The sequence below is a fragment of the Ranitomeya variabilis genome, chromosome 6 (assembly GCF_051348905.1).
Source record: "Ranitomeya variabilis isolate aRanVar5 chromosome 6, aRanVar5.hap1, whole genome shotgun sequence".
In the NCBI taxonomy this organism is placed as follows: Eukaryota; Metazoa; Chordata; class Amphibia; order Anura; family Dendrobatidae; genus Ranitomeya; species Ranitomeya variabilis.
This window is the reverse complement of record NC_135237.1, coordinates 321,569,133-321,593,994: the sequence shown is the minus strand read 5'-3', so window position 1 is coordinate 321,593,994 and position 24,862 is coordinate 321,569,133. Positions and strand designations below refer to the sequence as shown.

Sequence of the window (24,862 nt, the reverse complement as noted above, 5' to 3'; positions counted from 1 at the left end):
CCGACTGCTGAGCCGTGTATCTAATCCTGTCCTGTGTGATACCGACTGCTGAGCCGTGTATCTAATCCTGTCCTGTGTGATACCGACTGCTGAGCCGTGTACCTAATCCTGTCCTATGTGATACCGACTGCTGAGCCGTGTATCTAATCCTGTCCTGTGTGATACTGACTGCTGAGGACACAGTACACGGGACAGGATTAGCTACCCAGGACAGAGGTAGCAGTGGTAGGTGTATATACAGGCAGGTAGCAGTGGTATATAGAGGCAGATAGTGGTGTACAGAGGCAGGCAGGCAGTGGTATACAGAGGCAGGCAGGCAGTGGTATACAGAGGCAGGCAGGCAGTGGTATACAGAGGCAGGCAGGCAGTGGTATACAGAGGCAGGCAGGCAGTGGTATACAGAGGCAGGCAGGCAGTGGTATACAGAGGCAGGCAGGCAGTGGTATACAGAGGCAGGCAGGCAGTGGTATACAGAGGCAGGCAGGCAGTGGTATACAGAGGCAGGCAGACAGTGGTATACAGAGGCAGGCAGACAGTGGTATACAGAGGCAGGCAGTGGTATACAGAGGCAGGCAGGTAGCAGTGGTATACAGAGGCAGGCAGGCAGGCAGTGGTATACAGAGGCAGGCAGACAGTGGTATACAGAGGCAGGCAGTGGTATACAGAGGCAGGCAGACAGTGGTATACAGAGGCAGGCAGTGGTATACAGAGGCAGGCAGGCAGGTAGCAGTGGTATACAGAGGCAGGCAGGCAGTGGTATACAGAGGCAGGCAGACAGTGGTACACAGAGGCAGGCAGGTAGCAGTGGTATACAGAGGCAGGCAGACAGTGGTATACAGAGGCAGGCAGGTAGTGGTATACAGAGGCAGGCAGGCAGTGGTATACAGAGGCAGGCAGGCAGTGGTATACAGAGGCAGGCAGGCAGTGGTATACAGAGGCAGGCAGGCAGTGGTATACAGAGGCAGGCAGTGGTATACAGAGGCAGGCAGGCAGTGGTATACAGAGGCAGGCAGGCAGTGGTATACAGAGGCAGGCAGACAGTGGTATACAGAGGCAGGCAGTGGTATACAGAGGCAGGCAGGTAGCAGTGGTATACAGAGGCAGGCAGACAGTGGTATACAGAGGCAGGCAGGTAGCAGTGGTATACAGAGGCAGGCAGGCAGTGGTATACAGAGGCAGGCAGGCAGGTAGCAGTGGTATACAGAGGCAGGCAGTGGTATACAGAGGCAGACAGTGGTATACAGAGGCAGGCAGGCAGTGGTATACAGAGGCAGGCAGACAGTGGTACACAGAGGCAGGCAGACAGTGGTATACAGAGGCAGGCAGGTAGCAGTGGTATACAGAGGCAGGCAGGTAGCAGTGGTATACAGAGGCAGGCAGGTAGCAGTGGTATACAGAGGCAGGCAGTGGTATACAGAGGCAGGCAGGCAGTGGTATACAGAGGCAGGCAGGCAGTGGTATACAGAGGCAGGCAGGCAGTGGTATACAGAGGCAGGCAGGCAGGTAGCAGTGGTATACAGAGGCAGGCAGACAGTGGTATACAGAGGCAGGCAGACAGTGGTATACAGAGGCAGGCAGTGGTATACAGAGGCAGGCAGGCAGTGGTATACAGAGGCAGGCAGGCAGTGCTAGGTGGTATATAGGGGCTGGTAGCAGTGGTAGATGCATAAGAAAATAAAAACGCTGTACTTACCTTCCGTCCTCTCCCAGGAAGTGCTGAGTCATGTTCAGGGCAGGGCAGTGTGACGATCTCCCTGCTCTGCTCTGAACAGGTCGGCAGTGATTGCAGCCTGTAATGTAATACTAAGTACAGGCTGCAATCACAGCTCCTCGCTGCAGATATTTACCCTGGACCCTCGGCAGCAGCTTCTCCCTGGCAGCTCCTGCCATCGCACGCACTGAGCTATGTGTGCGATGGCAGAGGGAAATAAACAAAATGGCTGCGATCTCCTCTCACAGCTGTGATGTGGCAGCTCAGTGGGCGTGGCCAAGTCACAGCTGAGAGGCAGGAGATGCGGTCGGAGCCCGACGGTTGGCTCCTATGTCCATGGCTGCCGTAAGTGAGCTGTGCAAGTGTCGTGCCCAGACACTTACACCCACACTAATGAAAATGGCGGACTCCAGTGGTGAATGTAAAAGTGAATAAATAAAAAAGTATGAAAGAGGTACATTTACTTTTGTATTAAAAATAATTGATTGTATAATCAATAATTATTAATACAAAAACTAAAATCACGGCACCCTCCCTTTAACCCCTTCATGACCTTGCCGGTTTTTGCAATTCTGACCAGTGTCCCTTTATGAGGTAATAACTCAGGAACGCTTCAACGGATCCTAGCGATTCTGAGATTGTTTTTTTGTGACATATTGGGCTTCATGTTAGTGGTAAATTTAGGTCGATAATTTCTGAGTTTATTTGTGAAAAAAATGGAAATTTGGCAAAAATTTTGAAAATTTTGCAATTTTCACATTTTGAATTTTTATTCTGTTAAACTAGAGAGTTATGTGACACAAAATAGTTAATAAATAACATTTCCCACATGTCTACTTTACATCAGCACAATTTTGGAAACAAATTTTTTTTTTGCTAGGAAGTTATAAGGGTTAAAATTTGACCAGTGATTTCTCATTTTTACAACAAAATTTACAAAACCATTTTTTTTAGGGACCACCTCACATTTGAAGTCCGTTTGAGGGTTCTATATGGCTGAAAATACCCCAAAGTGACACCATTCTAAAAACTGCACCCCTCAAGGTGCTCAAAACCACATTCAAGAAGTTTATTAACCCTTCAGGTGTTTCACAGCAGCAGAAGCAACATGGAAGTAAAAAATGAACATTTAACTTTTTAGTCACAAAAATGATATTTTAGCGAAATTTTTTTTATTTTCCCAAGGGTAAAAGGAGAAACTGGACCACGAACGTTGTTGTCCAATTTGTCCTGAGTACGCTGATACCTCATATGTGGGGGTAAACCACTGTTTGGGCGCACGGCAGGGCTCGGAAGGGAAGGAGCGCCATTTGACTTTTTCAATGAAAAATTATCTCCATCGCTAGCAGACACCATGTCACGTTTGGAGAGCCCCTGTGTGCCTAAACATTGGAGCTCCCCCACAAGTGACCCCATTTTGGAAACTAGACCCCCCAAGGAACTTATCTAGAAGCATAGTGAGCACTTTAAACTCTCAGGTGCTTCACAAATTGATCCGTAAAAATGAAAAAGTACTTTTTTTTCACACAAAATTTCTTTTAGCCTCAATTTTTTCATTTTCACATGGGCAACAGGATAAAATGGATCCTAAAATTTGTTGGGCAATTTCTCCTGAGTACGCCGATACCTCATATGTGGGGGTAAACCACTGTTTGGGTGCACGGCAAGGCTCGGAAGGGGAGGCGTGCCATTTGACTTTTTGAATGGAAAATTAGCTCCAATCATTAGCGGACACCATGTCGCGTTTGGAGAGCCCCTGTGTGCCTAAACATTGGAGCTCCCCTACAAGTGACCCCATTTTGGAAACTAGACCCCCCAAGGAACTTATCTAGATGCATAGTGAGCACTTATAACCCCCAGGTGCTTTACAGAAGTTTATAACGCAGAGCCGTGAAAATAAAAAATAATTTTTCTTTCCTCAAAAATGATTTTTAGCCCAGAATTTTTTATTTTCCCAAGGGTAATAGGAGAAATTGGACCCCAAATGTTGTTGTCCAGTTTGTCCTGAGTACAATGATACCCCATATGTGGGGGTAAACCACTGTTTGGGCGCACCGCAGGGCTCGGAAGGGAAGGCACGCCATTTGGCTTTTTGAATGGAAAATTAGCTCCAATCATTAGCGGACACCATGTCGCGTTTGGAGAGCCCCAGTGTGCCTAAACATTGGAGCTCCCGCACAAGTGACCCCATTTTGGAAACTAGACCTCCGAAGGAACTAATCTAGATGTGTGGTGAGCACTTTGAACCCCCAAGTGCTTCACAGAAGTTTATAACGCAGAGCCATGAAAATAAAAAATAATTTTTCTTTTCTCAAAAATGATTTTTTAGCCCACAATTTTTTATTTTCCCAAGGGTAACAGGAGAAATTGGACCCCAAAAGTTGTTGTCCAGTTTCTCCTGAGTACGCTGATACCCCATATGTGGGGGTAAACCACTGTTTTGGCACACGTCGGGGTTTGGAAGGGAAGTAGTGACGTTTTAAAATGCAGACTTTGATGGAATGCTCTGCGGGCATCAGGTTGCGTTTGCAGAGCCCCTGATGTGCTTAAACAGTAGGAACTCCCCACAAGTGACTCCATTTTGGAAACTAGACCCCCAAGGGAACTTATCTAGATGTGTGGTGAGCACTTTGAACCCCCAAGTGCTTCACAGAAGTTTATAACGCAGAGCCGTGAAATTAATAAATGTGTTTCCTTTCCTCAAAAATATTTTTTTAGCCCAGAATTTTTTATTTTTGCAAGGGTAACAGGAGAAATTGGACCCCAAAAGTTGTTGTCCAGTTTCTCCTGAGTACGCTGATACCCCATATGTGGGGGTAAACCACTGTTTGGGCACATGCCGGGGCTCGGAAGGGAAGTAGTGACGTTTTGAAATGCAGACTTTGATGGAATGGTCTGCGGGCATCATGTTACGTTTGCAGAGCCCCTGATATGCCTAAACAGTAGAAACCCCCCACAAGTGACCCCATTTTGGAAACTAGACCCCCCAAGGAACTTATCTAGATGTGTGGTGAGCAAGTTCAACCCCCAAGTGCTTCACAGACGTTTACAATGCAGAGCCGTGAAAATAAAAAATCATTTTTCTTTCCTCAGAAAAGATGTTTTAGCAAGCAATTTTTTATTTTCACAAGGGTAACAGGAGAAATTGGACCCCAATATTTGTTGCCCAGTTTGTTGTGAGTACGCTGATACCCCATATGTGGGGGTAAACCACTGTTTGGGCACACGACAGGGCTCGGAAGGGAAGTAGTGACATTTGAAATGCAGACTTTGATGGAATTGTCTGCGGGCGTCACATTGCATTTGCAGAGCCCCTGATGTGCCTAAACAGTAGAAACACCCCACAAGTGACCCCATTTTGGAAACTAGACCCCCCAAGGAACTTATCTAGATGTGTGGTGAGCACGTTCAACCCCCAAGTGCTTCACAGAAGTTAATAACGCAGAGCCGTGAAAATAAAAAATAATTGTTCTTTCCTCAAAAATTATGTTTTAGCAAGTAATTTTTTATTTTTGCAAGGGTATCAGGAGAAATTGGACCCCAACAGTTGTTGCCCAGTTTGTCCTGAGTACGCTGGTACCCCAAATGTGGGGGTAAACCACTGTTTGGGCGCACGTCGGGGCTTGGAAGGGAGGGAGCACCATTTGACTTTTTGAACGCAAGATTGGCTGGAATCAATGGTGGCGCCATGTTGCGTTTGGAGACCCCTGATGTGCCTAAACAGTGGAAACCCCTCAATTCTAACTTCAACACTAACCCCAACACACCCCTAATCCTAATCCCAACTGTAGCCATAACCCTAATCACAACCCTAACCCCAACACACCCCTAACCACAACCCTAACCCCAACACACCCGTAACCCTAATTCCAATCCTAATCCCAACCCTAACCCTAATCCCAACCCTAACCACAACTGTAACCCCAACACACCCCTAACCCTATCCGTAACCCTAACCACAAGCCTAATCTTAACCCTATTTCCAACCCTAGCCCTAATTCCAACCCTAACTCTAATTCCAACCCTAACCCTAAGGCTATGTGCCCACGTTGCGGATTCGTGTGAGATTTTTCCGCACGATTTTTGAAAAATCTGCAGGTAAAAGGCACTGCGTTTTACCTGCGGATTTACAGCAGATTTCCAGTGTTTTTTTTGTGCGGATTTCACCTGCGGATTCCTATTGAGGAACAGGTGTAAAACGCTGCGGAATCTGCACAAAGAATTGACATGCTGCGGAAAATACAACGCAGCGTTTCTGCACGGAATTTTCCGCACCATGGGCACAGCGGATTTGGTTTTCCATAGGTGTACATGGTACTGTAAACCTGATGTAAAACTGCTACGAATTCGCAGCGGCCAATCCGCTGCGGATCCGCGGCCAATCCGCTGCGGATCCGCGGCCAATCCGCTGCGGATCCGCAGCCAAATCCGCACTGTGTGCACATGCCATAACCCTAACCCTAACCCTACCCCTAGTTCTAACCCTAGTTCTAACCCTAACCCTAGTGGAAAAAGAAAAAAAAATATTTTCTTTATTTTATTATTGTCCCTACCTATGGGGGTGATAAAGGGGGGGGTTTATTTATTATTTTTTTTTATTTTGATCGCTGTGATAGAACCTACCACAGCGATCAAAATGTACTTGTAACGAATCTGCCAGCCGGCAGATTCGGCGGGCGCACTGAGCATGCGCCCGCCATCTTGGAAGATGGCGGTGCCCAGGGAGAAGACGGACCGACTTCGGGAGGCACGGTAAGTATGAGGGGGTGGTGGGGGGGTGGATCGGAGCACAGGGGGGGGATCGAAGGACGGGGGGAGCGGACAGGAGCACGGGGGAGCGAACAGGGGGACGGAGGGGGGTACCGGACAGAACGGAGGACTGGGGAGGAGATCGGGGGCGGTGGGGGGGGCCAGAACATGATTTCCAGCCATGGCAGATGCTATTGCAGCATCGGCCATGGCTGGATTGCAATATTTCACCATTTTCATAGGTGAAATATTGCAAATTGCTCTGATTGGCTGTTGCACTTTCAACAGCCAATCAGAGCGATCGTAGCCACGTGGGGGCAAAGCCACCCCCCCTAGGCTGAAGTACAACTCCCCTCTCCCTGCAGATCAGGTAAAATAGGAGTTAACCCTTTCACCCGATCTGCAGGGATGCGATCATTCCATGACGCCACATAGGCGTCATGGGTCGGGAAGGGGTTAAGCAAGTTGAAGATGAAATGATCTGTAAAAGGCCTAAAGTTATTAAAGATGAACATTTCCTTTTGTATTTTTAGGCAAACATATATGTACAGTATTTTCATCTATTACATTTTAAAAATTACAAAAAAGGAAAATGGGCTTATGGAAAGGTTTAGGCACCCTCTATGTTTTAGTATCTAGTAGCACCCCTTTTTACAAGTATCACAGCTTGTAAACGCTTTTTGTAGCCAGACAAGAGTCTTTCAATTCTTGTTTTGAGAGATTTTCATCCATTCTTCCTTGGAGAATTCTTCCAGTTCTGAGAGATTCATGGGTCGTCTTGCATGTACTGCCATTTTGGATTCTAGCCACAGATTTACAATGTTCCGATCAGAGGGACTGTGAGGGCCATTGTAAAACCTTCAGCTTGGGCCTTTTGAGGGTGTCTGTTGTGGATTTTGACGTGTTTAGGGTGATATCCTTTTGTAAAAGCCTTCTTCTTTTCAACTTCAGCTTTTTCAGTGAATCCATTCTTACCTCTACCCGTGAAATGTTTCCTGTGTCATTGGCTGCCACACAACCCCAAAGCATGATTGATCCACCCCCATGCTTAACCCCTTTCTGACCTCGGATGGATTAGTACGTCCGAGGTCCCGAGGTCAGAACCCTGCTTTGATGCGGGCTCCGGCGGTGAGCCTGCATCAAAGCCGGGACACGTCAGCTGTTTTGAACAGCTGACATGTGCCCGCAATTGCGGCGGGTGAAATCGCGATTCACCCGCCGCTATTAACTAGTTAAATGCCGCTGTCAAACGCTGACAGCGGCATTTAACCATTGCTTCCGGCCATCCGGCCGGAAATGAGCGTATCGCTGACCCCCTTCACATGATCGGGGGTCAGCGATGCTTCTGCATAGTAACCATAGAGGTCCTTAAGACCTCTATGGTTACTGATCCCGGCTAGCTGTGAGCGCCACCCTGTGGTCGGCGCTCATAGCACACCTGCATTTCTGCTGCATAGCAGCAATCTAATGATCGCTGCTATGTAGCAGAGGCAATCGAGTTGTGCCCGCTTCTCGCTTCCTATGGAGGCTATTGAAGCATGGCAAAAGTTAAAAAAAAAAAAAAAAAAGTTACAAAATATGTGAAAAAAATAAAAAAAAATAAAAGTTTAAATCACACCCCTTTCGCCCCATTCAAAATAAATCAATAAAAAAAAATGAAACCTACACATATTTGGTATCACCGCGTTCAGAATCGCCTGATCTATCAATAAAAAAAAAAGGATTAACCTGATCACTAAACGGCGTAGCGAGAAAAAAATTAGAAACACCAGAATTACGTTTTTTTTGTCGGCGCGACATTGCATTAAAATGCAATAACCGGCGATCAAAAGAACATATCTGTACCAAAATGGTATCATTAAAAACGCCAGCTCGGCACGCAAAACATAAGCCTTCTACCGACCCCAGATCATGGGCATCGTAAAATGGCGCAATTTGTTGTTTTTTGTTTTTGGTTTTTTTTTTAGCAAAGTTTGGAATTTTTTTTCACCACTTAGATAAAAAATAACCTAGACCTGTTAGGTGTCTATGAACTTGTAATGACCTGGAGAATCATAATGACAGGTCAGTTTTAGCATTTGGTGAACCTAGCATAAAAGCCAAACAAAAAACCTGTGTGGAATTGCACTTTTTGTTTGCAATTTCACCACACTTGGAATTTTGTTTCCTGTTTTCTAGTACACGACATGCTAAAACCAATGATGTAGTTCAAAAGTACAACTTGTTTCGCAAAAAATAAGCCCTCACATGGCCATATTGACGGAAAAAGTTACGGCTCTGGGAAGGAGGGGAGCGAAAAACGAACACAGAAAAACAGAAAATCCCAAGGTCATGAAGGGGTTAATGGTTGGCCAGATGTTCTGTTCCTGAAATTTTGTGCCCTTTTTTCTCCAAACATACCTCTGATCATTGTGGCCAAAGTGTTCTATTTTAACCTCATCAGTCCACAAGATTTGTTTCTAAAATGCATCAGGCTTGTTTAGATATTCGTTTGCATACTTCTGATGCTGCATTTTATGGTGAGGATGCAGGAGAGGTTTTCTTCTAAAGACTCTTCCATGAAGGCCATATTTCTGCTGGCGTCTCTGAACAGTAGAACAATGTACAAGTCCAGAGTCTGCGAAGTCTTTCTGAAGGTCTTTTGCAGTTGACTGGGGGTTCTGATTGGCCTCTCTAGCAATCCTACAAGCAGCTCTCACTGAAATGTAGCTTGGTCTTCCAGACTGTTTCTTTACCTCCACTGTTAACTGCTATTTTTTAATTACATTTCCAACTGAGGAAAGGGCAAGTTGAAAATGCTTTTTATAGCCTTCTCCTGCTTTGTGGGCCTCCACCATTTTCATAATGCTAGGCAGCTGCTTAGGAAAGGAGGCAGGATTTTTATAAAGCTGGAAAATTTGCATCACCTGGCCTTTCCTGACAATGATGGTGAACAAGTAATAACCCTAAGGCTATGTGCCCACGTTTCAGAAATGCGGAAATGTCCACAGCATTTCCATAACTCCCTGCCGCAGGTAAAGCGCGTGCGGAATTCACATGCATTTTCGCGCAAAACACAAGTGTGTTTTGAAGATTTTAAGCATTCCTCGGAAAAGTGATGGACAGGTTGGTCACACTTGTCAAGCATAATGCTTCACAAGTGTGACCAACTTTTTACTATTGATGCTGCCTATGCAGCATCAATAGTAAAAGATAGAATGTTAAAAATAATTAAAAAAATAAAAAACATGGTTATTCTCACCTTTCGGCCTCCCCCGATCTGCTCAGCAGCGCTCCCGGTACGTTCCGTTCCCAGGGATGCTTTGCGCAAAGGACCTTTGTGATGTCACGGTAGCGTGACCGCGACGTCATCTCAAGTGATTCGCGCAATGCATCCATGGGAACGGAAGCCGCCGCGTGCACCGCTGAGAGCTGGGAGGACTCCAGGGGCTACCAGAAGGTAAGTATATCCCTATTTTTTTATTTTCATTCTTTTTTTTTTTTTTTAAATAGGAAAATGGTACCCAGGGCCTGGAGGAGAGTCTCCTCTTCTCCAGACTCTGGGTACCATCCGCACATGAATCGCTCACTTTACACATGGTGGGCATAGCCACATGCGTAAAGTGAGCGTTAGAATGCAATCCTATGGAGGCGGAATCGCCGCGATTCTGCAGAAATAGTGAACATGCTGCGGATTTTACTGCTATGCGATTCCGCAGCGGGAAAATCTGCAGCATGGGCACAGCAACTGCGGAATCCCACAGGATTGCATGGGAATGTGTTTTTTAAGCGTTTCTGCTGTGGTAAAAGCGCAACGTGGGCACACAGCCTAACAAGCTAATTAAGGGCTGAAACCTTGGTCAAAGTTATCTGAGCACACAAATCTCCAAGGGTGCCCAAACTTTTGCATTGGCCCGTTTTCCTTTTGCGAATTTTTAAAATGTAAAAGATTATAAAATATTTATATTACTTTTTCCTAAAATGCAAAGGAAATGTGCCATCTTTAACTTTAGCCCCTTTAGAGATCATTTCATCTTCAACTTGCATAACATAATATGTTATATGTTCATAATAACAGTAATTTGGACCAGGGGTGAACAAACGTTTACATGCCACTGTTAGTGTGTATGTGTATAAAATATATATATATATATATATATATATATATATATATATATATATATATATATATATATATATATATATATATATATATATATCCACAGAAACCCTGAGGTCATGTGGGCTTCCTGTGGCTGATGCAGTCTCCTGCAATGTGTTATTCACAAATTTAATATCAAATTACTTTGAATCGATTCACATCATGATCCTGTACTGGCACTTTAAAGGGAAACTATCAGATACTTTCTTCATAGAAATCCAAGTGGCAATCATGTGAAATCTAGAATCGAAGCTATATGCAAATCAGGCTTGATGTGCATTTGAAAGAAGCCGTTCAAGTTTAATGACACGCCCCAAGTGCACACCTAGCCTTGTTTGCATATTGTTTATATCCTATATTACTCATGACTGGCACATCCGATCTCTACAAAGAAGGTGCAAATAGCCACTTCAGAGAAGAGGAGGCCTAGAACTCTAGTGCCATTTTTATTGGAGCACAAGCACCTATTCGGCCATACCACTACTTCCATGTATAAATGTGTTTCCCACTGGCCTTTTAAAATACTCTACTATTTTGGCATGCAATAAAACAGGTTTAGCTTATGATCGTTAGATAATGTTTAATATTTTCATCTGCTCTGATAAATAACTTTGCCATTGGGAAACCGCAGTTCACATGTGATAGTTTACATTTTTTGCATTTAAACTGCGGACATTTCTCTGGTGCAGAACTGCACATTTTGTGCCAATGGTAATCATATTAATAGTAAATGCAGAGTGCCCACTGGAGTTTCCATAGCCTCCATGTTTACATTAAGCTACTCTCTAGGATGAAGTGTGTGGATCATTTCTACCTTTTGCTTGAGTCTGTGACTTCTATTTACGAGTAACATCCTCTCTCTTCTCATTGTAGGAGAAGAACATTATAACTGCATTTCTGCTCTACACAAGTCTATGCGTGGATCAGATCAGAATGCTTCACTATATTGGCTTGGGCGAATGCTTGAAGGTGGAGAGGACCCACTTTATGTGGCCAGGCGTCTTGTTAGATTTGCAAGTGAAGATATAGGTATGTTTTATATGTCATCTGTGTGACAATGGAAGCAAAGTATTAGTTATTTGGGATAATAGAATTGATATTTTTTTTATTTCAACAATATTAGGCTGATGTCTGCCTCTGTACATAAACAAGAAAGTTCTTATTCAATGACAGTGAAAACACTGAACATTAAAATTAAATGTAATAAAACACAAAATTGTATTTGAAAAGTTATAAAACTTTTCACTAAGTAAAAATTTGATAAAAAGCCCTTTTTAATGTGTATTGTATAAAACACAGATTTCTTGTTTGTTTTTTTATGTTAAGATTTTATATGTGGTCTATATGTTTTTCCAAAGGGCTAGCGGATCCTCTGGCTCTACCCCAGGCAGTATCGGCTTACCAGGCCTGCCATTTTATTGGAATGCCGGAATGTGATGTAAGGCACTTTCTCTTTGCTTATCAAGAGCTTTCTCTGTTATCTGCGGCTACAAGTGTTAGAGTAATGTCAAGTGACAGAATGTGCTTTTAATTTCTGCGAAAGGCCAGCCACTTAGTTTTAAGAACTTAAACGAAAAAAATGGGTGATGTTCTACATACGACATGATAATTTAACATTCTTGTCCAAAAGTGCAAATATCTAAAGTATAATTAGAACATAATTGTGTGGTTTGTAGTTATCCGCATTTTGATAGCTTATTAATGCCCATGGCTCTTCTGGGAGCTGTAGACAGTTTTCTCTGGCATAAATTCAAGTATTTTCCACACGTGTTTGCAATCTAACATTGACGTAATATGGATTAAATAATACCACAGCAGTAAAGGTGCATTTCATGGCGTCTGCAGTCCATTGTACAGTAGGTAGTGTATATGAATGTTATTGTACAACTGTGGATTATTTAATACCTGTATGCACACTTACATTCATGTAAGTTGCATGCTGGGCTTCCCTTTAACAGATAATACCTGTAACTATCATGATTGTATTAAAGATTTAAACATTTCTTTGAGCACCCCTATCTACAAGATTTAGGGCCCATGGCTTCATACTGTAACTAAAAAGTAGATTCCCCTCTTCGAGTCATCCTGTTTGACCAAGTATTACATGCCATTAGCTCCCTGTCGGAGAAGAAGGATAAAAAGTTTCTAAATAAATATTCAGAACCTGGTCCTAAGAGCCATATCCATGGATGTTGAGCTCTGTTTTCACAGTTCATCCTTCGTAATATAGCCTTGATGGTAAGTTAGAAATAAAACCAGAAAATCATATGCTGCAATAATTTACTATAAACTTTAACATAATGAGCTTCAGCAGCATAAACATGACATAATGAACTGTAAATCTCCTGCATTAGGCCTTCTTCACAGGTCCTAATATTGGCAATTGGTTTAATGGTAGTTGGGGTTGAAGTCAGCTGTGATTTGTTAAAAATAACAGCTGGCATCAAGCCTTGGGGGTTAGTAATGGAGATGTTTCTATCGCACCCGCCAATTACTAACCCAGTGATCAAAAATTAAAAGACACAGACACAAAAAAAAAGTTTATTTGAAAAAAAATTACTACCTCCACACTGATTTTTCCAGTACTGGAGTTGTCCGTGTTTGTCATTCGTGTGTCATCCGTACGTCGTCAGTGTTCTCCTCAGTGTGACACATACTGTAATAGAATATAGAAAATAGATGACAGCTGTATAGGTGTTAAAGATGTGCAAATATATAGAGAGATGGATAAACTGATAAATTATAGATATGGGCTAAATAGTTGGTAGATTAAATATATGTGGAGTAGATAGATATCAATGAGCTATATTAGTATTGCTTTGCATGAGTAATTTAGTGTAGATGTATTAAGCTAATAAATGAAAAAAATGTTTTGGCTCCCTCCTGTTTTTGATAACCAGCAAAGGTAAAGCAGACCACTGCGGGCTGATATTATTTGGATCTGCAGCGGATTTGGACCTGCGGATCCGCAGCAGTTTTCCATGCGGTGTACAGTACCATGTAAACCTATGGAAAACAAAAACCGCTGTTAACATGCTGCGGAAAATTCCGTGCACAAAGACAGCGGTTTATTTTCCTCAGCATGTCAATTCTTTGTGCGGAAATGCAGCGTTTCTGCACCCATTACCTATACATTGAGTAAGGCAAATCCGCACATCAAAAAACGTAAGACAATCCGCAAGTAATCTACAACCCCTGGCAAAAATTATGGAATCACTGGCCTTGGAGGATGTTCATTCAGTTGTTTAATTTTGTAGAAAAAAAAGCAGATCGCAGACATGGCACAGAACTAAAGTCATGTCAAATGGCAACTTTCTGGCTTTAAGAAAGACTAAAAGAAATCAAGAACAAAAAATGTGGTAGTCAGTAATGGTTACTTTTTTTTTAACCAAGCATAGGGGAAAAATTATGGAATCACTCAATTCAGAGGAAAAAGTTATGGAATCACCCTGTAAATTTTCATAACCAAAACTAACACCTGCATCAAATTAGATCTGCTCGTTAGTCTGCATCTAAAAAAGAGTGACCACACCTTGGAGAGCTGTTGCGCCAAGTGGACTGACATGAATCATGTCTCCAACAGGAGAGATGTCAATTGAAACAAAGGAGAGAATTATCAAACTCTTAAAAGAGGGTAAATCATCACGCAATGTTGCAAAAGACGTTGGTTGTTCACAGTCAGCTGTGTCTAAACTGTGGACCAAATACAAACATGGGAAGGTTGTTAAAGGCAAACATACTGGTAGACCAGGGAAGACATCCAAAGCATCAAGACCGGAAACTTAAAGCAATATGTCTCCAAAACAGGAAGTGCACAGCAAAACAAATGAGGAACGAATGGGTGGAAACTGGAGTCAACGTCTGTGACCGAACTGTAAGGAACCGCCTAAAGGAAATGGGATTTATATACAGAAAAGCTAAACGAAAGCCATCATTAACACCTAAACAGAAAAAAACAAAGTTACAATGGGCTAAGGAAAAGCAATCATTGACTGTGGATGACTGGATGAAAGTCATATTCAGTGATGAATCGCGAATCTGCATTGGGCAAGGTGATGATGCTGGAACTTTTGTTTGGTGCCGTTCCAATGAGATTTATAAAGATGACTGCCTGAAGAGAACATGCAAATTACCACAGTCATTGATGATATGAGGCTGCATGTCAGGTAAAGGCACTGGGGAGATGGCTGTCATTACATCTTCAATAAATGCACAAGTTTATGTTGATATTTTGGACACTTATCTTATCCCATCAATTGAAAGGATGTTTGGGGATTAAATCATTTTTCAAGATGATTATGCATCCTGCCATAGAACAAAAACTGTGAAAAAAGACACATAAGGTCAATGTCATGGCCTGCAAATAGTCCGGATCTCAATCCAATTGAAAATCTTTGGTGGAAGTTGAAGAAAATGGTCCATGACAAGGCTCCAACCTGCAAAGCTGATCTGGCAACAGCAATCAGAGAAAGTTAGAGCCAGATTCATGACAAGTACTGTTTGACACTCATTAACCCCTTCCCGACCTTTGACGCCACGTAGGCGTCATGAAAGTCGGTGCCAATCCGACCCATGACGCCTATGTGGCGTCATGGAATGATCGCGTCCCTGCAGATCGGGTGAAGGGGTTAACTCCTATTTCACCCGATCTGCAGGGAGAGGGGGAGTTGTACTTCAGCCCAGGGAGGGTGGCTTTGCCCTAACGTGGCTACGATCGCTCTGATTGGCTGTTGCACTTTCAACAGCCAATCAGAGCAATTTGCAATATTTCACCTATGAAAATGGTGAAATATTGCAAACCAGCCATGGCCGATGCTGCAATAGCATCTGCCATGGCTGGAAATCATGTTCTGCCCCCGATCTCCTCCCCAGTCCTCTGTTCTGTCCGGTACCCCCCTCCGTCCCCCTGTCCGCTCCCCCGTGCTCCTGTCCGCTCCCCCCATCCTCCAATCCACCCCCCCTGTGCTTCGATCCACCACCCCCTCATACTTACCAAGCCTCCCGAAGTCGGTCCGTCTTCTCCCTGGGCGCCGCCATCTTCCAAAATGGCGGGCGCATGCGCAGTGCGCCCGCCGAATCTGCCGGCCGGCAGATTCGTTCCATGTACATTTTGAGCACTGTGATAAACTTATCACAGTGATCAAAATAAAAAAATAGTAAATGACCCCCCCCCTTTATCACCCCCATAGGTAGGGACAATAATAAAATAAAGAAAATATTTTTTTTTTTCCACTAGGGTTAGAACTAGGGTTAGGGGTAGAGTTAGGGGTAGGGTTAGGGTTAGAACTAGGGTTAGCGTTAGAATTAGGCTATGTGCACACGGTGCGGATTTGGCTGCGGATCCGCAGCGGATTGGCCGCTGCGGATTCGTAGCAGTGTTCCATCAGGTTTACAGTACCATGTAAACCTATGGAAAACCAAATCCGCTGTGCCCATGGTGCGGAAAATACCGTGCGGAAATGCTGCGCTGTATTTTCCGCAGCATGTCAATTCTTTGTGCGGATTTCGCAGCGTTTTACAGCTGTTCCTCAATAGGAATCCGCAGGTGAAATCCGCATAAAAAACACTGGAAATCCGCAGGTAAAACGCAGTGCCTTTTACCTGCGGATTTTTCAAAAATGGTGCGGAAAAATCTCACACGAATCCACAACGTGGGCACATAGCCTTAGGGTTAGGCTTGGAATTAGAGTTAGGGTTGGAATAAGGGCTAGGGTTGGAAATAGGATTAAGAATAGGCTTGTGGTTAGGGTTATGGTTAGGGTTAGGGGTGTGTTGGGGTTAAAGTTGTGGTTAGGGTTGGGGTTAGGGTTGGGATTAGGGTTAGGGTTGGGATTAGGGTTAGGGTTGTGGTTAGGGGTGTGTTGGAGTTGGGTTGTGATTAGGGTTATGGCTAGAGTTGGGATTAGGGTTAGGGGTGTGTTGGGGTTAGGGTTGGGATTAGGGTTAGGAGTGTGTTGGGGTTAGTGTTGGAGTTAGAATTGAGGGGTTTCCACTGTTTAGGCACATCAGGGGTCTCCAAACGCAATGTGGCACCACCATTGATTCCAGCCAATCTTGCGTTCAAAAAGTCAAATAGTGCTCCCTCCCTTCCGAGCCCCGACGTGTGCCCAAACAGTGGTTTACCCCCACATATGGGGTACCAGCATACTCAGGACAAACTGGGAAACAATTATTGGGGTCCAATTTCTCCTGTTACCCTTGCGAAAATAAAACATTGCTTGCTAAAACATCATTTTTGAGGAAAGAAAAATGATTTTTTATTTTCACGGCTCTGCATTGTAAACTTCTGTGAAGCACTTGGGGGTTCAAAGTGCTCACCACATATCTAGATACGTTTCTTGAGGGGTCTAGTTTCCAAAATGGGGTCACTTGTGGGGGGTTTCTACTGTTTAGGCACATCAGGGGCTCTGCAAATGGAATGTGACGCACGCAGACCACTCCATCAAAGCCTGCATTTCAAAATGTCATTACCTCCCTTCCAAGCCCCGACTTGTGCCCAGTGGTTTACCCCCACATATGGGGTATCAGCGTACTCAGGAGAAACTGGACAACAACTTTTGGGGTCCAATTTCTCCCGTTACCCTTGGGAAAATAAAAAATTGCTTGCTAAAACATCATTTTTAAGGAAAGAAAAATGATTTTTTATTTTCACGGCTCTGCGTTGTAAACTTCTGTGAAGCACTTGGGGGTTCAAAGTGCTCACCGCACATCTAGATTAGTTCCTTGGGAGGTGTAGTTTCCAAAATGGGGTCACTTGTGGGGGAGCTCCAATGTTTAGGCACACAGTAGCTCTCCAAACGCGACATGGTGTCCGCTAACGATTGGAGCTAATTTTCCATTCAAAAAGTCAAATGGCGCTCCTTCTCTTCCGAGCCTTGCCGTGCACCCAAACAGTGGTTGACTCCATGATTTTTCCCCTATGCTTGGTTTAAAAAAGTAACCATTACTGACTACCACATTTTTTTTTCTTGATTTCTTTTAGGGTTTCTTAAAGCCGGAAAGTTGCCATTTGAAATTATTGTAGTTTTGTGCCATGTCTGTGATCTGCATTTTTTCTTCAAAATTAAACAACTGAATGAACATCCTCCAAAGACGGTGATTCCATAATTTTTGCCAGGGGTTGTACCAGAAATCCGCATCAATTCCGCATTAAATCCGCAACCACTTTGGCCTACGTTTTCTGCCAAGATATGCGGATTCTGTGCGGAAAAATCTGCAACGTGTGCACATACCCTAAATATCTGTTTAACCCCTTAGATGCTGCTGTCAATAATGACAACATCATGTAAATGGTTAGCAGAGTGTGACAGCCTTCTCTTCATCCCCATCGGCACCCTGAGATCATGATCGTGTGGTCCCGATGTTTGTGATGACAATTCACTGCCAGATAGAGGCCTTAGAGTCTGCCAGCTATTGCGGCCTGTTCGGTTACCAGCATTTAGGTGGTAAAAATACACTTCTTCATTCCTGTCATTCCACTTTGCATTAATTCCTGAAAATCACCTGAAGGATAAATAAGCTGCTTGACAGCAGTTTTCAATATGTCGGGGGGGGGTTGAGGTACTGTTTTTAAAACGGTATCACTTTTGGAGGTTTTCTAAAATATAGGACCCCCAGAGTCACTTCAAACCTGAATAGGTTCCTTCTAAAAACAAATTTTGTAAATCTCCTTGGAAAAAAAAATGAAAAATTACTGCTACATTTTTAACCTCCTAAAATGCTAGCAAAATAATGATTCTGATGTAAAGTAGGCATGTGGAAAATGTTATTTATTAAGGTATGACTATCTGGGTTAAAGGGATAATCTTTCAAAGTTTGAAAATTGCATATTTTTTTACATTTTTGGCAAATTGCTGATACTTTTTTATAAATAAACATAAAACATAATCGACCTAAATTTACCATTATCATAAATGATAATGTGCCACGAAAAAGCAATCTCAAAATCACTGGGATTTGTTGAAGAGTTCTTGAGTTATTACCGCATAAATTGTCAATATTCAGATTTAACAAATTTTGGCCTGATCACTAAGGGGTTAATACAAGTACCAGGAACTACACATGCACAGTACTAATTATATATTTCACGGATGTTTATCTTAAAGGTACCTTCACACATAACGATTTCGTTAACGATATCGTTGCAACGTCAGGCTTTTGGTGACGTAGCAACGATCCCGCTTAACGATCTCGTTATGTGTGACAGCGACCAACGATCAGGCCCCTGCTGGGAGATCGTTGGTCGTAGGGAATGATCAGGACCTTTTTTGGTCGCTGATCACCCGCTGTTATCGCTGGATCGGCGTGTGTGACGCCGATCCAGCGATGTGTTCACTTGTAACCAGGGTAAATATCGGGTTACTAAGCGCAGGGACGCGCTTAGTAACCCGATATTTACCCTGGTTACCATTGTAAAAGTAAAAAAATAAAAAAACAGTACATACTCACATTCCGATGTCTGTCACGTCCCCCGCCGTCAGCTTCCCTGCACTGACTATCAGCACCAGCCGTAAAGCAGAGCACAGCGGTGACGTCACCGTTGTGCTCTGCTTTGCGGCCGGCGCTGACACAGTCAGTGCGGGAAGCTGACGGCGGGGGACGTGACAGACATCGGAATGTGAGTATGTAGTGTTTTTTTTTTTTACTTTTACAATGTTAACCAGGGTAAATATCGGGTTACTAAGCGCGGCCCTGCACTTAGTAACCAACTTAGCGACCACACAACGACTTACCAACGATCACGGCCAGGTCGTATCGCTGGTCGTGATCGTTGGTAAGTCGTTTAGTGTAACGGTACCTTAACTTATGTCTATCTATTTACACATCTTTAACTCCTAAACATCTGGTGTGTCTCACACGGATGTCACACTTTGTCCTACGTGTGTGGGACTTATTGCGTGCTGCTGGAAAAAACACATGTCTGCGTATGGGTCAAACAGACAGGTGCACCACCCTATAGATTATAATGGGTGTGCGTGTGTGAAAACACTGACGTGTGGAGGGGTCCTTAGTCAAAGCCTGGGTATCTGTATTCTCTTGTAATGAATGGGAGGATATTAGAGACTGGTAGTCCTGCTGGCTGTGGATTCTTAGGAGACTGACCTTTGGGCTTTATCTACTGCTGGAGCTTTACAGCCCATTGCAGGAATATGCAGAACTGAAAAGAGCTTTACTTTTTAATGCAAGAAAGTTTTATATATCTTTGTACCTTGTGAGCCAAAAAAATATTTAGAAATCGAAATTTAACCAATTTGTTACCATCTTTTCAGTTAGCCATTAAAAGGTATCAACCACTAAGGACTCTCAATTCTAAATATGTTTCTTACTTTTTAATATGCTTCTGTACTCACAATAGAAAACTCTGCTGTGTAGTTGTTAGTAAAGTGTGTAGTATTTGCCTACTAATGAGCTAATTGCTGATGAATTCGATCTTTTTTTGTTTAATTTACAGGTAATACTGGCTCAGTGTGTCATGTATTTGGCACATGCCCCAAAATCAATTGCAGTATATGGTGCATACAGCAAAGTGAAAGAACACTTAAAAAACTATAAGGGGCCTTTACCATCAGTCCCCCTGCACCTGCGGAATGCACCAACAAAGTTAATGAAAAATTTAGGTTATGGGAAAAACTACAAATATAACCCCATGTTTCGTGAACCAGTCTGTCAAGATTATCTGCCTCCAGAAGTGAAAGGAATTACATTTGTTTGAAACAGGATTCTGCATACTGTTTGTTCTGTGAAATTGGCCTTTTGTGTTATTTTACATTTCCAATCTGTAAAATGTAATATGTTTTACCTATCCTAAAATAGTACCTAACATAATAAAAAAAAGCCTCCTTTTTTATTTTAGTATATTACAGGTAAAAAAGAACCAAATTCTAAACTTAAGTAATTAAAAGATTATAGTAAGTGCTGCTAATGCAAGTGGTATGCTAATACAACTATCAGTAAAAAGTTCCTGTCACTTCTTGACATGCTTCACTCCACAGCATTGTGGTCTCTCTGCTCAACAGTGTTCAGTGTCGTGGAGTGAATGTGCACGCAGCTCACAAGGATGTAAGACCTACTGCTTTTTTAGATTTTTTTTTCCCATGCAGTCATCAGTTTCACTCTCCATCATAGTCATTCTGTTCTATGGTATGATCAGAGTGAAATGTTCTGCTCATGGGAAAGATCACTGTTATAATGATAGACAAACTTCAGAGCGGCAGGGAAAACTGTAATAATTTCCATACCACTGGTGGAGTGAGCAGTCTTCTAGTAAAGTAGAGTGATCTCGCTTTTTAGCGAGGAGAGTGAGCAGGAAGTGTTCCGATATGCATGGCGCCTGTAGACCTCTCTCAACTAATAAAGAAACACTATATTCCCAGAAGCAGCACATTTCTGGTGTCTGCCTGCGCATGTTTATTATTATTGTTTATTATTATAGCGCCATTTATTCCATGGCGCTTTACATGTGAGGAGGGGTATACATAATAAAAACAAGTACAGTAATCTTCAATAATACAAGTCACAACTGGTACGGGAGGAGAGAAGACCCTGCCCACGAGGGCTGACAATCTTATTAGAAGTATGCGTGGAGCAGAATGATCACTGAGAAGGTATGTCATCCACAAGCTGGCCACATGCTTCCATTGTGAAATAGGTACATAAAACAAACTTTCAAAGCAGTCCGATTCTAAAATAAGTGAGCACATACATATAAATACATTTTTTATTTTTTAATAAAACTAGATTTTTTTTTGAGATAAGAAAATCTTTAAGATGGGCCATCAATATTAGATAGGAATCTGGCTCTGTTTCCCCCGTTTATCAGGCTTAGCACTATATATTTATTATTTGCTATGCCTGGTATTACAAGTCCCTATAGCACTACACCATTCACGCAAAAGTTCTATCAGAAGTGATGTCAAATGTTACCAGAAACGCTTTTACTGTGTATGTACACACATCCTCAAGTAGTTTATAGGCTCACTATATGAATAATACTTAGAATAAATATTTAAATTTAAGTAAATGAGAAAATATGATAAAACTGCATTTTATATTTTGTTTAATGGAAACTATCCTCTCATTTTACCTTATACATGCCAGAAAATTGTATTTCACATCAAGATGTTTGTGATATTTAAAGAATCTTGCAGACAGTTCATGAGCTATAGATTAAAAGCAAATAGTGAGAATTGGTAATTAATGATGAGTGAACATGCACAGATAAGGTGTGATCCGAGTATGCACGGGTGCTACCTGAGTGACTTCAGTGTGCTCGAAAATATGTTTGAGTCCCTGTTCCTGCATGTCTCACGACTGTTGGACAGTCGCAACACATGCAGGGATTATTAAACAAACAGTCTCTGCGTGTGTTGCGGCTGTCGAACAGCCAGTAGGAGTCAAAGTTTTTTGTTTTTTTTTAGTACGCTGAAGACAATCGGTTAGAACACGAGCACGCTCAGATAAGACCTTACCCGAGCACGTTAGCTCATCACTATTGGTACTTAATTCTATATATCCCAATGGGATTATTTCTGCAGTAGGTGAATTGATTGCTGTAAAACCTATTCCAATTACATGCTACTTCTAGAGCAAATCTGCTGCTTGTCAGTACATTAAGATAATACACATTTCTGATTTGGAACATACATAAATTCAACAGGTAAATACAGTTTTTATTTTAATTTTCATCCAATTACAATACTAGTCATTTAGTTTTTGGTTCTTTCTATTCATTAATAAACATACAATTATGAGTGTTCTGATTTACTTACTGTAATTGCCTTTTTTTTGCTTTTGAAATATGATTTTATCTCCATTAGACAGATAGAGGCAACTAATTCACAGATCTTTTGCATCAAACAATCACCTTAGACATGGCTTCCAGAATAATGTATCAGGTTCTCTGGATAAACCAACATTTATATTAAGTGCTTTGTACACGGGCCTTAGTCATGTACATTTCTATTTCCAAACATTGTTAAATATTTAGATTTGACATGCGCTCATTGGACAGAATATGAAACATTGACCAATATTTAATCACCTGCCTCTGACCCTTATAAGAAACCTATATGCACACAACTGTTTTCTTCAGCTGCTAAAAAATTAATGGCTTTTCTAAACGACGCAGCTACGTTTGCTTCTCTGAAGGCTTCTGATACTGTTGGATGGGCATGGCATACTGTGGCTACATCTTCATAGGAGGTGCCATATTCCATGGCAAGTGTGGCTTCATTAATTATATCTCACCGGCACCTGATCCCAGAATATGTGCTCCCAGCATTCTGTCAGTTGTTTGGTTACTTAGGATTTTCTCCAATCTGTCTGTCTGCATTAATTTTTGCCCAGCTGTTGGCAGCAAATGGAAACTTCCCAACTCTTTTGAAGAGTTGCTGCTACATCTGTAAAATGCTCTTTTTGCTATTAAAATTGTATTTTTTTTCATTATTGTAAACTGTAAAGTTTAAAAAAAAAATCTACAAAACAAGGGGGCAAAACGAATTAAGGCTGGGTTCTAATGTAGCATGTTTGCTCACTTTGTTCTGACATTTTGCAACATGGTACAATATAAGTGAGTTGGATTTTAAACCCTTAAAGTGCACCTGTCACCAGGTTTGTCTCATATGAGATAAGGCCACCACCTTTCAGCCCAAAAATTTAAAACTTGGGGCTAAAACAACATTTTAGTGGAAAAAAAATGGAACTTTTCATTTTCACAGCCCAATGGTATACAATTCTGTGAACTACCTGTGGGTTTCAAATGCTCACTAAATCGTATAGGAATTCTTTGAGCAGTATAGTTTACTAAGTGGGGTCATGTATGGGGATTACTGCTGTTTTGTATCCTTGGCGGCTCTCCAAATGTGACATGGCATTCGCAATCTATTCCGGCCAATTTTGCACTCAAAAAAATCAAATAGTGCTCCTGCTCTACCAAGCCTGCCATTTGCCTAAACGAGAGCACACAATATCTTGAGGTGTGTAGTTTTAAAAATGGGGTCACTTATGGGGGGTTGCCACTGTTTAGGCACATCAGAGGCTCTGCAAACACGACATGGAGTCCACTATCTTTCCAGCCAATTTTGCACTCCAAAAGTCAAATAGTGCTCCTTCCATTCTGAGACCTGTCGTGCGCCCAAACAGTAGTTTTCCACCATATCTGGTGTATCAGGAGAAATTACATAGGAAATTGTACAGTCCATTTTCTCATGTTACCCTTGTGAAAATGAAAAATTTGGAGCTAAAGCAACAATTTTAAGGTAAAGCATTTTTTTCATTTTCATGGCTCAATGTTATGAAAATTCTGGGAAGCCCTTGTGGGTTTAAGGTTCTCACCACACCCCTATATAAATTCCTTGACGGGTATAGGGTTACTTGGGGTTTCCACTGTTTAAGCACATCAGGGTCTCTGCAAACGCAGCATGGCGCCTGCTATCAATGCCAGCTAATTTTGCACTCAAAAAGTCATGCTCCTTTCTTCTGTTTTGAACCCTGCCATGCATCCAAACAATAGGTAGTATCCTTATACTCAGGAGAAACTTGACAACAAATTGTATTGTCCATTTTCTCTTGTTCTTGTGAAAATTAAAAAATTGGGGCTAAAGCAGTATTTTTGTTGGAAAAAGTTAAATTTTCATTTTTTCTTTCCACATTGTTTTAATTCATGTGATGCATCTCAAGGAGGAATATACCGGTACTTCTTGAATGTAGTTTTGAGCACAGTTTTTAAGATGGTGTCACTTTTGGGTATTTTCTGTCATACAACTCCTCAAAGTAACTTCAAAAATGCTAGGGTCCCAATAAACTGGTTTTGTACATTTTCTTGTAAAAGTAGAAAATTGTTGATAAACTTTTAACGTTCTAACAAAAAAATGATGGTAATGTAAAGTAGATGTGGGAAATGGTATTTATTAACTATTTTGTGTTGTATGACTGATTTAAGGGTGTAAAAATGAAAATGTTGAAAGTTGTGAAATTAAAAAAAATGTTATAAACGCAAATTATATCAACCAAAATTTCCAACTAATGTGACTTACAGCTTGCAACGAAAAAATCAATGAATCAGAATCAGTGAGCTACATTGAAGTGTTCCAGAGTTAATTCCTCATAAAGTGATGGTTAGAAACGTACTTCTGGCGTTTTGAATTTTTTTTCTCGCTACGGCGTTTAGCGATCAGGTTAACGTTTGTTTTTTTTTTATTGATAGATCGGGCGATTCTGAACTCTGCGATAAAAATATGTGCAGGTTTGATTTTTTTTTGTTT

The 24,862-nt window shown here is 42.2% G+C and overlaps 1 protein-coding gene across 1 annotated transcript in view; it reads left to right on the top strand.

The window, feature by feature from the left end:
- Positions 1-24,613, top strand: part of WRNIP1 (WRN helicase interacting protein 1) — a 158,273-nt gene extending 133,660 nt beyond the window's left edge. Inside the window, exons 5-7 of the mRNA XM_077269771.1 lie at positions 11,475-11,630; positions 11,960-12,039; positions 20,053-24,613. Of these exons, the coding sequence (XP_077125886.1) occupies positions 11,475-11,630; positions 11,960-12,039; positions 20,053-20,313 (497 nt within the window). The 3' untranslated portion in view covers positions 20,314-24,613. The remainder of the gene's footprint in view (positions 1-11,474; positions 11,631-11,959; positions 12,040-20,052) is intronic.
- The last annotated feature ends 249 nt before the right edge of the window (positions 24,614-24,862 follow it).